The following is a 16,108-nucleotide window of genomic DNA, read 5'->3' on the forward strand; positions in this document are numbered from 1 at the left end:
TGGGATGCGGGGGATCGAACCTGGGTCCTCCAGGTGCAAGGCGAACACCCTCCCCGCTGTGCTATGGATCGGGCCCCACCCCATGGGCTTCCTCAAACAGGCCAATATCCAACTCTTGCCTAGACCCAGGAACACGGGTACCCAGAGCCCCGACGTCTGCGACTGGAAAGTGGGGGGTCGAGACCTGGATGAGCACCCCCACCCACCCCAGACCACGCCAAGGGCTCACACATAGTAAAAAGACTTTATTAAGAAGGGCTTTGAAGTCAAAAAAATAAAACTCTTGATACAATTTTCTTAACCCTTAATTCAGTTCAGCAAATATATAATCAGTACTTTAGCTGTGTAAGATTAAAGGTCCGTTACTTTATTTAAAATAAAATATATTTTAGTTCTTAAAATTTTATTCCATAAAGTACATATTTCCCTATAAATTCCCTACATATACACAAGAGGTAAAAAGTAAACGTTTTTTTTTCTAAAAAAAAAAAAATTGTAAAAAATTAAAAAACAAAACAAAACCAATAACGGAAAAAAAAAAAAACACCAAAAACCCACATCTGAAGGGGTTGCAGAAACACAAGACATTTCCAGGGGACTGCCGCCCCCTGGGCCCCTCCCTGCTCCCCCCCCTCTAACCGGCACCTGCATATACAAAAGGTTTTGGGGTTCATCGCAAAGGGAGTAAAAACGGTCCCAGAGCTGGAAGGTGCGGGCACTGAGTTCGGAGTAGCACTGTGGCTCCGTTTGTACAAAAATGGGGGAAAAAAAAAAAAACAAGGCGGTGACGCCCGGCTAAGGGGGTGTCTCTCTCCTTACAAAGATCACCCCAGGCAGGTCCCCAAGGGCCGCGAGGAGGGAAAAGGGTGAAGGAACCAGGCGGAGGCACCAAGGTCACGGCCGGGGTGCGCCGGAGGCCCCCCCCACCTTGACGTCTTAAATTAAAAAAAAAAAAAAGTGCAAAACGGGTCTTTGCTTCGTGGTTTATTGGAACCTATAGACTCAATACTGCCGTTTAATAGCTGCGGTGCCGCTGGGTCGTCTCCACGCTTGGCACGGGAGTTAAAGTTCTTCCGTCTGTGGACTTGGGCCAAGCCGCAGCCCCCCCACCCCAATTCCCACCTGCCCCTCTGCCCGCCCCCCCCCTCCCCGCTCCACCCCGCGCGCCCCGTCGTCGTCGTCGAAGTGGCCAAGGCCGCGGGGAGCGCGCGCGCGGCGTGTCCCCTCCTCCCCCCCACCCCCACCAAGTCCTCGCCCCCCTCCCCCTCGGGGGGGTGGGGTGGGCCACGGCCACGTGGTGACCTCGCTAGGAAAAGATATGGATGGCCTGGGTGGCCGGCGTGCGGCAGGCCGGACACTGTGGCTCGCTCTTGCCGCAGATGCGGACCGCACAGTCCATGCAGAAGAGGTTGTGGCCGCAGGGGACCAGCGCGGCCATCACCTCGCCCTCGGCGCACACCACGCACTCCCGGGCCAGGGCGGCGGCGGCCGCGGCCGCGGCGGGGGGCGGGAGCGGGGCTGCGGGGCTGGAGGGCGTCGTGGACGAAGCCACCGCCGCCCCGGGCCCCGCCGCCACCCCCCGGGGCCTTGCGGCCACTCTCGGCGGCGGTGATGGAGTCCAGGGGCGCCGCGCACGAGCCGGCCCCGGAGTTGCTAGGCAACGTGGTGGATGCTGCGGAGAAGCCGGTGCCTCCGCCGCCGCCGCCGCCGGGGAAGGTGGTCAGCGAGGCCTGGGCGGGCCGCCAGGGCAGGGCGCCCACCGGATCCGGGGCGCCACGCCGCGCCAGGGGCAGCTCCAGGGCCAGCGGGCCGGGCTCGGGCAGCGTGGGCGAGTGGCGCGGGGTGGCGCCCCCGCTGCTCCGCCGCGCGCCCGGGACGGCCGGCGCCGTCGGGGGGGCCCCGTTGACCGTCGAGCAGCCGCTGAAGGCGGGCAGGGGCGCCGTGCGCTCGAAGGGGGCCCAGATGGTGGTGGCGGCGGGCACCGTGAGGTCCAGCGCCAGGAAGTCGAAGCCGAAGTCACAGTCCTCGGCGGGGGGCGGCCCCGTGGGGGCCCCCGGGCCGTCCCCGCCGAAGGTGAAGCCCCCGTTGCCCGAGCCGCTGTAGGGGCTGGGGGGGGCCGGCGTCGGGCACCGGGACCCCGGCGCGGCCGCCCGCGTAGAAGGCCTCGGGCCCCCCCGGGGCGCCCAGGGCCCCGTCCCCTCGGAGGCCGCTGGTGGGCGCCGGGGGTCGCCGGCCCGGGTTGGGGGCCTTGGCCCAGAGCCCGGCGGCCGCGGCGCCCAGGATGTCCAGGCAGACGTCGGTGCCGTTGGCGTGGAAGTCACTGTCGGGGCCCGCGTCCGGGAAGGCGCCGGTGCGCAGCGTGATGTGCGCCTCGATCTCCTCGCGCGCGCGGTCCACGTTCTCGGGCATCCCGGTGACGGCGAAAACGGGCTCCTTGTCGCGGCCCGGCGTCACGATGTACGTGTGCGTCCGCTGCTGGATGCGCTTGATGGTGGCGCCCTTGGGCCCCACCACCAGCCCCACCACGCGGTAGGGCACGCGCACCTGGATGGTGGTCTGGCCCGGCAGGTTCGGGGGCCCCTGCGCCGCGCCGGGCAGCCCGCCGGCCTTGCTGCGCGTGGCGCGGATCACGGAGAAGTGCTCGGCCGCCGACAGGATCTCGCGCTTGGCCATCTCCACGTCCTCCTTCCGGCCGGTCACAATGAACACCGGCTCCTCGCCGCGCACCGGCGTCTTGATGTACGTGTTGGTCTTGGCGCGCAGGGCTTTTATCTTGCACCCTGGGGTGGGGCGGGAGAGGGCGCAGGGTGAGACCCTCCCCGTCTCATCTCAGGCACACCCCTGCCCTTGCCACGGTCTCTCCTCTGGGGTCCTGGGCTGGGAGAGGCTGTGAAAATGGGTTTGCGCTTTTTTTTTGGGGGGGGGGGAGTGGGGCCCAAACCCGACGTTGCGCAGGGATCACGCCTGGTGCGCTCTGGGGACCCTATGGGGTGTCGGGGATTGAACTGGGGTCGACTGCGTGCAAGGCAAGCGCCCGCCCGGACATCCCAGGGCTCTGGCCCCGCTTCCATTTTTTTGAGGACCCTGTTGGGGTGAATTGTGACCACCTTGGGAAATTCGGGAGCCCTCCCCACCCCCAAACCACACAAGGGGACCTAATTGGCAAAAACAGGGTCCTAGCTTTGTCACTGGCATGGATAGGAGGGTGGTCCAGGGCTTGTGGTCACTCCACTGGGATGTCCACCCCTGGGCCGCGCCTGCACAATGCCAGCTCCCCGTAGGGGCGGGGCCTCTGTTTGACCACGCCCCCCAGAGGCGCTTGGAAGTCAAGTGTGGGGTTCTCCAGAAGCTTCGCTGCACACCCAAGAGCCAGAGGAGGGATCTTACAGGCTTGGGCTCAGGGTGGAGTGCTGTGGCCCGGCAGGGTTTTTATCTGGGGGGCCACACCCAGCAATGCTCAGAGGTTACTTCCTGGTGGTGCTCGGGACCCTGTGTGGTACCTGAGATCCAACTGGGGTTGAGGCAAGGCAAAACACCCTACACCCCCCATCCTATGGCTCTGGCCCAGGGGCTGCTTTCTCCCTATGTTCTAGAACCCTCCAGTGCCACATTCCGCCAGAACTGGGGTCCGCCCCCTTCCTCTACTTCCCTTTCCCTCTGGAAGTTGCAGCGGAGGGCTCCCTCCCTCCAGGAAGTCCACCCTGACTGCACCAGCCAGGACCCAAACAGCTTTCTCACTTCTGGAATCCTGAGGCTGGGGTACACTCTGGGGGGTGGGGGAGTTCACACCCCTGGAGAAAGGGCTAAAGGCTGGCAGCCCGCTCTTGAACCTGAGGTCCCTCCCCTGTGACACCCAGGTCCCACCCATCCACAGGGTGAAGGTTTCACATGGGGACACCCCACTGGGTCCCTGCTCAGGGTGAGGCCGCCAAGCCAGGCATAGGGGAGCTGGTGAAAGGAGCCAGGCTATGGCCCCCCGAACCCTCAGGGGGCCTGGGCCGGGACACCACTCTGCACCGCATCCTGCCCCGTAGGTGACAGATGGGGTGGCCTAACAGCAGGGGACAGAGTGGCTGGCACAGCTGGGCACATGGGGAGGCTCGGGAGTGGGGGTCAGAGCAGACAGGACAGTGGGGAGGGGGCGTCTGGTCCCATCCCCAGCATCCCACAAGGTCCCCTGAGCCCAGCAGGAGTGATCCCTGAGCACAGCCAGGCGTGGGACTTGGCTTGTGCAGTGCCTGGGTACAGCGGGGAGTCCTATGCCCGGGTGACTGGAGTCTGAGGCTCTTCGGGACAACCAACCAGTGTCCCCCCATGGCCCAGATCCCACCCTGGGTGGTGACAGCTTGCTCGATTGAGGCTGCCGAGGGGACATGGGGCTCCCGGCTGGACCCTTGCTGGGGGGAGCAGGTGCAGGAGATGGAGCAGTCCCCAAAGCAGAGCTTAAAGTAGCTCTACCCACAGGGGCGGGAGCGATAGCACAGCGGGGAAGGCGTTTGCCTTGCATGCGGCCGACCCGGGTTCAATCCCCAGCATCCCATATGGTCCCCCGAGCACTTGCCAGGAGTAATTCCTAAGAACAGAGCCAGGAGGAACCCCTGAGGATTGCTGAATATGACCCAAAAAGAAAAAAGAAATTAAATTAAAAATTAAAAAATAAAGCAGCTCTGCCCTTCCGGTGACCCCAGGTCCCACCACAGTGTGGGGTGGGGTGGAAGCCCCCCCAGCCCCCTGCAGGGACGGGGTGGGTGCAAAGCTATCCACTCAGGTCAGGATGCCCCCATGTGGGTACAGGAAAACCAGGTTTCTCAACAGCCCCTGCAGCACCCCAAGGCGCCCCCACCCTGGGGGCAGTCCCAGATCAGGCCGTAACTGCCCCTGCAGGGCCCAGGGGCCTGGGGCGACTCTGCAACCTCCTGGAACTTTTTTTTTTTAAGGCCACACCTGAGGGGCTGGAGTGATAGTACAGGGGGTGGGGCGTTTGCCTTGCACACGGCCGACCCGGGTTCGATTCCCAGCATCCCATAGGGTCCCCCCAAGCACCGCCAGGAGTGATTCCTGAGTGCATGAGCCAGGAGTAACCCCTGTGCATCGCCGGGTGTGACCCAAAATGAAAAAAATAAAGGCCACACCTGAGATGCTCTGGGGTGACTCCTGGCTCTGTGCTCTTCGTGGTGCTCGGAGCTCCCTACTGGGTCTGGGAATGAACCCAGGCTGGTCAGTGCCTGGGCACGGTGGGGAGTCTGAGGCTCTTGGGGGCAACCAGGGTGCAAGGCCAGCACCCTCCCGGGTGTTGTACTGCTCAGGACCCGCACTTTTACTCATGGGGGGGGGGGGCGCACCCCCGTCGGTCCGGAGGTCACCAGGACCTCACGGCCCCCGCTGAGGTTCTGGGCATCACAACCCAGGGCACCCTCCTGCCCCTGGGCCAGGCTCGCACCCTGCTGCCCCTCCAGTGCGTAAAAATTCCCAGGACCAAGTGCCTCCCCCCCCATCCATCCACACCGACAGGTCACGGCCTCACCATCAGGCGCAAGGTCATGGCCTGGGACAATGACCTTCACAGGGGCCAGCTGGGGGGCAGTCCCCCACTGCATTTTGGGGGAAGGGGAGCAGCTTCAGAAGGTGTAAGCTGGGCGGGGGTAGATGGAGGCGTGGGGGCTCTGGGGGGGGGGGGGGCTCCCGGGCTGTGGCTGGGAGAACTCTGGGGGCTGCAAGCATGGGTGGGAGGAGCCCCTCAGCCTGGAGACTGAGGGACAGCTTAAGGGGTGTGAGGGGAAGCCTTGGGGACCCCCCTCCCTGCACACAGGCCAGTAAAGCTCAGGCACTGACCCCTGTACCAGCAAAGAGACACACGGCGGGGAGCTCCAGCAACCTGAGAACTGGGGAGGTGCCAGGGAGGGTCTTGGGGGGGGTTCCTGTGCCCCTGGGGGACCTCTGGGGTGATCCCCACCTGCTTAGAGAATGAGCAGCAGCCCCGAGGTTGGGGTACCCTCTGCATCACCCAGGGGCGCCCGCTGGCTCGGAGGTCACACGATCACCCAAAGCAGTGGGATAGGGAGTCCATAGCCCACACTAAAAGGCCCCAGGTGGTAAAGTGGACCCCGCCCTGCCTCAGTTTCCCCAAACCCCGTACTCCCTTCCTCACGCTCAGAGCAGAGTGTGACTTGTGTCGTAAGCCCCCCCTCCCCAGTCCCAGGGATGGGAGAGGGAACAGGGTGGGATCAAACCTAACGGGAGGGGGGAGGGGGCGGGGCCTCCTCTCGGTCCAACAGGGGCCAGGGGAGGGCGGGGTCCGAGTCATTCTAGGGGGCCACAGTGACAGGAGGTGCTCCAGCTTTGCCCCTCCCCCGTTAACTGAGGCTCCAGAAGCCGGATGCGCCCCCCGCCCCTCATTCCAGGTCCCCCCTCCCCAAGTTCTAGACCTGGCGGACTCCGGCTGGAGGGCGGAGATGGGCGTGTCCTGGGCTGGGCCCGGCCCAGCGCCCGCCCCCTGCCGCCGCGGGGCCAATGAACGGCCGCCAGCCTGATGTCACTCTCGCTGGCTCTGCTAACAAAGAGAACAATGGGGGCTACCACAGGGACCCCGACAACGCCTCTGCCGGGACCCCCCCAGTCCGGCTCGGTTGCCCGCGGGCGGCGGGGGGGGATGCCAACCCCCAGAGGCAGTTCCAACAGCGGGGCCTGACACAGGCCCCCCACATCCCCGACTGGGGGCGAAGGGTGGGGTGGCTGGGCAACCTCTCTCCTCCAGTGGCCGCCACACCCCCCAGCAGGGCCCTCATGCGGGCAAGTAAAGGGGGACCCCCTCGGTCCCCGAACTTCTAGACCCCCCCGGACGCCCCCTCCCCTCCCATCTCTCTGCACCGGCGCCCCGAATCCCAGCGTGCCCCGCCCCACGCCGGCTGGGGGTGTCCAGAGCCCCTCGGGGTGGTCCCGGCAGCCCCGCTGGCTGGCCGGGGCGGGGGCGGCCGGGGTCCAGGTCCCCGGAGCCCCAGACAAAGGCGGCGGCCCCCCCGAGCGCCGCGGGGAGGGTCGCGGGTGTGCCCAACTTTCTCCCGCTGACCGGAGGCGAGACAAAGGCGCACGGGCGGCGGCTCCCGGGCCGGGCGCGCAGCTGCGGCACCGCGGGACCCCCAGCCCACCCTGCACGCACCCCCGCCCCCACGGGGCGGCGCCCCGACGGCGGCCACTCACCCTGGCGCCCCACGATCTCGGCGACGTGCTCGGAGCTGGGCACCGGCACGCACTCGGTCATGTTCACGCTCTTCTTGCGGCTGCCGATCACGCTCATGGGCTCGGCCAGCAGCGCGGGGGCCCCCAGGGCGCCGGGGTGGGGCGCGAAGCCCGCGAACACGTCGGGGGGCGACGGCCGGGGCGCGGGCGGCGGCGGCGGCGGCGGCGGGGGGCTCAGGTCAGGCTCGAGCAGCGGCAGCGGCCCGGGGGTCACCGCCACGGCCACGGCGCTCAGGGGCGCCCCCGCCTCGGGCCCGTCGGGGGGCGCGGCCGCCGCGCCGACCTCCGCCCCCGCCACGCCGCCGCCCGCCGCCGCCACCGCCGCCGCCGCCTCGGCGTCGTCGTCGTCGTCGTCGGGGTCCCCCGCGCCCCCCAGCCCCAGCGCCGAGAGCTGGTCGAGCGCCAGGCGCAGCGCGGCGGCCGCGTCGTCGTCGGGCGCGGCCTCCGGGGCGCTGTCGGGCGCGCACGGGGGCGCGGGCGGCGGCGGCGATCGCGGGGGGCCCGAGCTCCGGTCCCCGCCGTCGGGCCGGCCCAGGGAGCCGGGCATGGCGGGCACTAGCGCTCGGGCCCGCGCCGCCGCCGCCGCCGCCCGCGCCGCCGCCCTCCGCGTCTGCGAGCTCGGCCGCCGGCCGCCTGCATCCAGCGGCGGGGACGGGCGGCGGGCGCGGCGGGCGGGCGGGCGGCCGGGGCGCGCGGTGCTCGGGGCCGCGGGGCCGGCGCGGGCCGGCGACTCTGCCTGGCTCCTGGGCGGCGGCGGCGGCGGCGGCGGCGGCGGGGCTCGGCGGCGCGGACGCTCCTGGCCTCGCTCCCGCCCGCCGCGCTCCGTCCGGCCCGCCCCGGCCCGCCCCGGCCCCGCCCCCGTGACGCGCGCGCGCCCAACAATGGGGCGTCGGGCCAGGGCGCACGCGCGCGCGGGGTGGGGCGCGGTCACGTGGGGCCGGCGCGGGGCGGGGCGGGGCGCGGCGGCACGTGCGGGCGTGGCCGGCGCTCCGGGGCGCAGATGCCCGGGCGGGAGGCGCGGCCCCTCGCCCCCTCCGGGGCCAGGGCCGAGCGCCCTGCACCCCGCTCCCCACTGCGGCTTGCTCCCGGAGGGTGGAGGGGTGCGGCGGGGGCCCCCTGCAGCCGCACCCCGCACTCCTCCAGCCAGATCGGCCGCCGGCGGGACGCACCCCCCCGGCCCCAGACCCGGCTCCTCTGCCGACTGTCAGGGAAGCCAGTTTCCGGGGCTCGGGTGGCCAGCCTTGGTCCCCAGGACGGTCACCAAATTGACACTCTTCCTCCCCAACTTGGGGCCACGGCTGGACCCCCTGCACCTCTACTTCCGCCTCTTTTGTTTTGGGGGGCATACCAGGGGGTGTGCGGAACTGACTCCTGGGCAGGTCACTCCCGGCGCGCTCCAGGGACCCTTTCGGGTGCTGGCGATCAGGGATCCTGATCAGTCTCGTGCAAGGCGTGAGACCTCCCCGCTGGACTATCTCTCAGGTCTCGCATTGCGGGTGCTCAGTCCTGGCTCCCCGTGTTCGGGGGTACCGCGGATGTAAGGGGGGTAGCTGAGAATAATACTCTACACTACCCCAATTCCACTCACTTCATTTCTTTTGCTTGTCTCTTTTTGGTTTGGGTGCCACGCCAGGCAATGCTCGGGGGTTACTCCTGGCTCTGCATTCAGAAATTACTCCCTGACGGTGAGTGGGGGACCCTGTGGGATGCCGGGGATGAAACCGGGGTCGGCAGCGTGGAAAGCAAACAGCCTCCCCGCTGTACTATCATTCCGCCCCTCACTTCCGTTTCTGACGCCCCCCCCCCATCTGTAAAGCCCTTACCTATATTTTTGGTGGTTTTGGGGGGCACAACCAGCCAGGCACGGGGCTTGAGTCATTGATGCCAGGGATGGCCTGGGATGTTTCCATATGCACGGCCAGTGCAGTAGCCCTATGAGTCGTTTGCAAAGCCCCCACCTCCTGCGCTGACCTTGCAAGGGATGCAGTTGTGCCTTTCAGCTGACCCCTGACCTTGGTTGCAACTTGCTCGGGTTTATCCACTTCCTTGAGGACAGTCCCCCCTGGCCGCTTTCCACCTTCACGGGTTCACTTGAGATGAGTTGGTTGGACCTGTTGGTCCCAAACGCAGAGACCAGTTCAGAGGGGTTCCAGGGGTTGATTGCTTTTGTTTTGTTTTGCTTTTGGTAATGCCCACCAGACCCTATGTAGTGCTTGGGGGTCAGGTCTAGGGGGGACCACAGAGCTAGCACCGCAGGTAGGGTGCTGGCCTTGCACATGGCCAACCTGGCATGGTCCCTGGGTTTGATCCCCAGCACTGACCAAAACAACAAAACGAAGTTCCAGCACCAGAAACTGTAGAAAACCCTAGAGCCCCGGGTACCTCCACCATAGAACTGCCTGCCTTGAGAGCTGCGGTGTCCTGGGCTCTAGAGGGGTGCCCTGAGCAGCAGCCCTGGCCCCCTCGGATCAGGAACCCCATATTTTGCCTGGGATTGAGTTTACATCGTCTTAACACATAATCACTTAACGCAATGAATTGGAGGGGCAGGGATAGCAAAGCAGGTAGGTAGGGCGCTTGCTTTGCAAGAGGGCGACCCCTGTTCAATCCATGGCATCCCATTGGGTCCCCCAAGCACTACCAGGATTAATTCCTGAGTGCAAAGCCCTGAGTAACTCCTGAGCATTGCCAGGTGTGACCCCAAAAGCCAAAAAAAAAAAAATGAATTGGGCTGGAGAATTAGTACATCGAGGGTGCTTTCCTTAAGTTCAGTCCCCAGCACCCCAGCAAAGGGTCTCCCGAGCTCCACCAGGAGTGATCCCGGAGCACCAAGTCAGGAGTAACCCCTGAGCACCGAGTCGAGCGTGATCATGGTGATCATGAGCACCCGGTTACACCAAGGAGTCACCCCCGATGGGGCTGAACTGATAGTACAGCAGGGAGGGCATTTGCCTTGCACACGGCCGGCCTACCTGTGTTCCATCTCCAGCATCCCAAAGGGTCCTCTGGGCTCCACTAGGAGTAGTTCCTGAGTGCAGAGCAGGGATATTTCCTGAACATCACTGGATGTGACCAAAAAAAGAAAAAAAAAAAAGAGCAACCCCTGAGCACTTCGAATTTGAAACTGCCTTTTGAAACTGCCTCTCACCCCACTATAAAAAGATGAAATGGGGCCAGAGCGATGGTACAGTGGGTAGGGAGTTTGTCTTGCACGTGGCCGACCTGGGTTCGATTCCCGGCACCCCATATGGTCCCCAAGCAGAATTACTGCCAGGAGTAATTCTTTTTTTTTTTGCTTTTTGGGTCACACCCGGCAATGCACAGGGGTTCCTCCTGGCTCTGCGCTCAGGAATTACCCCTGGCGGTACTCAGGGGACCCTATGGGATGCTGGGAATCAAACCCGGGTTGGCCGTGTGCAAGGCAAACGTCCTACCCGCTGTGATATTGCTCCAGCCCCTGCCAGGAGTAATTCTTGAGTGCAGAGCCAGGAGTAACTAACCCCTGAGCTGAGCATTGCTGGGTGTGACCCCACCCCTAAAAAAGAAAAAAAAAAACAAAAATATAAAAAGATGAAATGAACTGAGTCCTGGAGTCTAGGGGTGACAAGGCCCGGCCCTCCACATGCCCCAGTGGGTCCATCCTTCTTCCAAACATGTCTGATGGTGGCCACCCATCCCCGCCCTCCCCAGCAACCTCTCTGCCATCGCAGCCTTCGTGTCTGGACTGTCACCACCATGGGTGTCTGGTTTTCCCGCTCTTAAGACACTGGGGGGCTGGAGCGGAGCGATAGCACAGCGGGTAGGGTGTTTGCCTCGCACGCGTCCGACCAGGGTTCGATTCCCAGCATCCCATAGGGTCCCCCGAGCACCGCCAGGAGTAATTCCTGAGTGCAGAGCCAGGAGTAACCCCTGTGCATCGCTGGGTGTGACCCAAAAAGCCAAAAAAAAAAAGACACTGGGCCTGGACTTGAGGTCACAGGCCCTAGGCATGACTTATAACACTGTCTTCCCATTGTTCACCAATTTGCTCGAGTGGGCCCAGTAACATTGTGAGACTTGTTACTGTGTTTGGCCTATCGAGTACGTCATGGGTAGCTTGCCAGGCTCTGCCATGCGGGCGAGATACTCTCGGTAGCTTGCTGGGCTCTCTGAGAGGGGCGGAGGAATCGAACCCGGCTCGGCCATGTTGGCTGCTTGCAAGGCAAACGCCCTACCCGCTGTGCCATCGCTCCAGCCCATAATTTATACACGCACCATTTATATTTTCTGGAGGAACATGGGCAGCCCATACTACCTCACCATCCAGAACAACCCTAAACGTCTGATTTTCCCCCTTTTTTGGCTGTTTGGGATCAAACCCAGAGCCAGGCCCTCGGCAAGACTTGTGCTCTGTAACTGCATCTCAGGAAGTCTCCTGGCCGGGACATCCAGTTCTCAACCTTTTTGCTACCTTTTTTTTGTTTTGTTTTGGGGCTACACCCAGGGCTTCCTTCTGCCTCTGGGCACAAGAATCTCTCCTGGAGGTGCTCCAGGGAACTTACAGGACGCTGGAGATACATCCCAGGGCAATCTAGTGCAAGACAAGCACCTGGAGGCCTGAGCAATAGTACAGCGGGGAGGGCATTTGCTTTGCACGCAGCCGACCCGGGTTCGATCCTTGGCATCCCATATGATCCCCCACGAACCGCCAGGAGCAATTCTTGAGTGCAGAGCCAGGAGCAACCCCAGAGCATTTCTGGGTATGACCCCCCCCCAAAAAAAAAAGCAAAAAAAATAAAATAAAATAAGACAAGCACCCATCCCTTGATGGCCCCTCCCATCTTGCTGATTGGCTGACTTCTGCCTTAGCGCCCTCTCATTAACATAATCTTTTTCATTTTGTGTGTGTGGTTTTTTTTTTTTTTTTTTTTTTTTTGCTTTTTGGATCACACCCGGCAATGCACAGGGGTTACTCCTGGCTCTGTGCTCAGGAATCACCCCTGGGCGGTGCTCAGGGGATCATATGGGATGCTGGGAATCGAACCTGGGTTGGCCACGTGCAAGGCAAACGCCCTACCCGCTGTGCTATCACTCCAGCCCCTGTGTGTGATTTTTTTGGGTCACACCAGTGCTCAGGGCTGACTCCTGGCTCAGTGCTCTGATGAGCTCAGGGGGCCGGATGTGCTACCAGGGATCATATCCTTATCGGCCACGTGCGTGGCAAGTGTGTCTCTTCTGTACTGTCACTCCACCCCCCTGAATGCTCATCTGTGTGTCCACTACACACATACACATACACACTTGGAGTATGGAGGGGACCTATGCATGCCCTGTGAAATGCTTTGAGAAATGCTGATTTCAACCCATGAATGGATCTGATGGCGACTGTGACATTGTCATGGTTGTGGTTGGTGACAGAGTGGCAGATTGGCCCACGGGCATCTTCTGTGTCCTTGTATTCAGCAACTTCAGTGTGAAAAAAATCATCGAATTTAAATAACTTATTTTTTTATCCTTTTTTTTTTTTGGCGGGGGGGGGGACACCTGGTGATAGATCAGGGATTATTTCTGGCTTCACACTCAGGAATTATTCCTGGTTGTGCTGAATGGGATATGGGATGCCAGGGATTGACCCTGGTTGGCTGCATGCAAGGCAAATGCCCTAACATTGCCCTTGCCCTAAACAATTCTTTTTTTCTTTTTGGGTCACACCAGGTGATGCTCAGGGGTTACTCCTGGCTTTGCACTCAGGAATCACTCCTGGCAGTGCTCGGGGAACCATATAGGATGCTGGGAATCGAACCCGGGTCGGCTGCGTGCAAGGCAAGTGCCCTAACCGCTGTGCTATTGCTCCAGCCCCACCTAAACAACTTTTTTAATTCTTTTTTTTTTATTAGTGAAACACCATGAGGTACAGTTGTAGACTTACAAATTTTTGTGCTTGGGTTTCAGTTATACAATGATCAAGTACCCATCCCTCCACCAGCGCCCATCCTCCACCACCACGGGTCCCAGCATCCCTCCCACCCCCCATCCTCCCCATCCCACCCTGCCTCTGTGGCAGGGCATTCCCCCTTGTTCTCTCTCTCTCCTTTTGGGTCCGGTGGTTTGCAAGACTAAACAACTTTTTTTTTTTTCTGTTTGGGTCACACCAGGTGATGCACAGGGGTTACTCCTGGCAGTACTCGGGGGACCATATGGGATGCTGGGAATCGAACCTGGGTCAGCCGTGTGCAAGGCCAACGCCCTACCCGCTGTGCTATTACTCCAGCCCCTAAACAACTTTTTTAAAGATGTTTTTTGTTTTTGTTTGTTTTGGGTCATACCTGGCGATGCTCAAGGCTTATTCCTGGCTCTGTACTCAGGAATTACTCCTGGTGGTGCTAGGGGGACTGTATGGGATGCTGGGAATCGAACCCAGGTCGGCCGCGTGCAAGGCAAACGCCCTACCCGCTGTACTATATAGCTCTGGCCCCTGCTCTGCACCTTTTAAAGCTATAAACAATGTTCTGGGAGAAATGTGTATCGGTTAACAGCGTGAAGGGCCAGGGAGAGAGGCTGGGCGAAGGTACTTGGATTGCATGTGGCTGACCCTGGTTCGATCCCAGGCACCGTCTGTGGTCCACTGAGCCCCACCCGGAGTGAGCCCTGAGCACAGAGCCAGGAGTAAGTCCTGAGCACTGCCGGGTGTAACGCAAATAGAACAAAACAAAATGCTTTTTATTTGAGCGGGGAGGGTTTGGGGGGCCATACCTGGTGATGCTCAGGATTTACTCCTGGCTCTGTGCTCAGGAATCACTCCTGGAGGGGCTCAGGGACCCAACCAGACAGCTTGCCAGGGGTCGAACCTGGATCCCCCACATGCAAGGGAAGTGCCGTACCTGCTGTATTATTGCTTCAGCCTCACAGAACGCTCTTTGGGAAGGATCAGCACCGAGTCGTAGAACTGGCCGAGGTGCCCCGTGGCATCTTGAGAGGGGACAGGGAGAGCATATAGAAGTGAGTCTCTGACTTGAGGGCCCGAGTGACAGTACAGCCAGGAGGGGGTTGGCCTTGCCCACGGCTGACCGCGGTTCGATCCCCGGCCTCCCATAGGGTCCCCCAGCACCTCCAGGAGCAATTCCTGAGTGCAGAGCCAGGAATAACCCCTGAGCATAGTAGCGGGTGGTCCCCAAACAAACAAAAAAGTTTATATGCAGCTGACTTGGTTCCATCCCCAGCATCACGTCCTGGTTACTGTGGGGGAGAGATTCTCCAAGCACACCCCCCCCAAAAAAAAAGTTGAACAGGGGTGCCTCGGAAAGCAGATTCTGGGTCACTTTTCCTTTTCCTTCCCCCAAATCGTGAAGTCTTTTATTTCTTTCTTTTGGTTTCATTTTGGCTTTTTGGGTCACACCTGGCGATGCTCAGGGGAAACTATGGGATTGGACCCAGGTGGGCTCCGTGAAAGGCAAACACCCTCCCCACTGTACTGTCGAAGCTCCGGCCGGAGAATGACTCTTCTTAGGTCTTTTTCTGGGACTCAGAAAAGAGGTGGTAGGAAGGCATGGGTTTGAGGAATATCTAAATACTTGCTAGTTCCTTTCATAAAATTAGAACATCCTATTTCTGAAAATTTTTTATGAAAAAGAGCCCAAGCCCAGAGCCTCATACATGCAACACGCGTCCCCTGGTTCTGTGAGCCCCCCTGAGAAAGACTTGGACAGTTAACTATTTATGGGGCCAGAGATATGAGGCCAGTAGGTAAGACGCTCAGGTTGCACACGGCCCGCCCAGGTTCGATCCACATGGAGTGGCGGAGCATGGCCCACATGGAGTCCCAGAGCACGGCCGGGATTGATCCTTGAGTGCAGAGCCAGGAGTACTTCCGGAGCACCCCGAGGTGTGGCCTGAAGTTTTCAACACATTGATACCTGGGTGAGGCTGATGCCAAGCAGTAGAGGCCAGTGGAGGCCAGCTGGAGATTGTGGAATGTGGGTCACTTTTTCTTTGGTTTTGAATCACACGTGGTTATGCTTGGCCGTGTCTGGGCTGAAACCAGCACTGGGACCATATGGGATGCTGGGAATCGAACCTGGGTCCACCTCCTGCAAGGCAAACGCCCTACCAGCTGTGCTACCGCTCCAGCCCGGGCTCCCTATTTCTTTTGAGGGAAAAGAAAGAACTTGGGGGTGCCAAGGGCTTGGAGGCAGGGCCCCCAGCAGATGTTCCCCAGCCTGGGAACCAGCCCCCGGGAGGTCACTTGAAGGGGAACCGGCCCCTTGCACGCCGGTGTCTTCCGGACGGGGTGTTATCCGGACCCCCCCCTTGCTGACACCTCAAACCAACAAACTCGGTCAAGGAAAAAGTCTCAAACCACCAACTCCCTTTCCTGAACAGTTCTGTTTCCTCTTTTCAAATCACCTCTCAAGATGGTCAATTTCGGGTTTGTTTTGCTGTGCGAGTTCTCTGCAATGTGGAACCCCCCACTGGCTTGTTTGGCTGCATATGTGAAATTTACATGCAATATACAAGCCCTCCAGGCGTCAGGATTCACTTCACTGCCAAGTGCCAAGGCTTAGCTAGAGAAGGTGGGGTGGGGCTCTGGGGGGGTCCTTTAGCCCTTTTGCATCTGGGAGTCCCCTCCTCCCTCTCTGCAAAGTTCAGAGGGCTGCAGTGATGGGGTGATGGTTCAGAGGGCAGGGTTGGCTGTGCACACGGCGCCCGGCGCCCTGGGTTTGATCCCCAGCAGCTATGGCCCCCAGGCACAGCTAGGTGTGGCTCCATCCCAATAAAACTCCTTTATCGTGAACCTTCCCCTAAAATATCCACTTTTACGGTGTATTTGCTGCAGCAGACGCATAATCAGGGTTCTCTGGGGCAGCAGGGCTGGAGGGTTGGCAGGTATGCATTG

General features: G+C 61.3%; 2 protein-coding genes across 2 annotated transcripts in view; both read right to left on the bottom strand.

Moving 5' to 3' along the window:
• The window catches only part of LOC130022085 (cytochrome b-c1 complex subunit 10), a 320,448-nt gene that overhangs the window by 283,112 nt on the left and 21,228 nt on the right, over positions 1-16,108 (bottom strand). The window lies entirely within an intron of this gene.
• MEX3D (mex-3 RNA binding family member D) lies at positions 1,307-7,800 on the bottom strand. Its single transcript, XM_056112992.1, is given in 4 exon segments — positions 1,307-1,465; positions 1,536-2,120; positions 2,122-2,780; positions 7,198-7,800. Coding segments are annotated over 4 exon segments (1,989 nt in total). The 5' UTR covers positions 7,784-7,800.

The sequence above is a fragment of the Sorex fumeus genome, unplaced genomic scaffold, assembly GCF_029834395.1.
Source record: "Sorex fumeus unplaced genomic scaffold, SorFum_2.1 ptg000019l, whole genome shotgun sequence".
Taxonomy (NCBI): Eukaryota; Metazoa; Chordata; class Mammalia; order Eulipotyphla; family Soricidae; genus Sorex; species Sorex fumeus.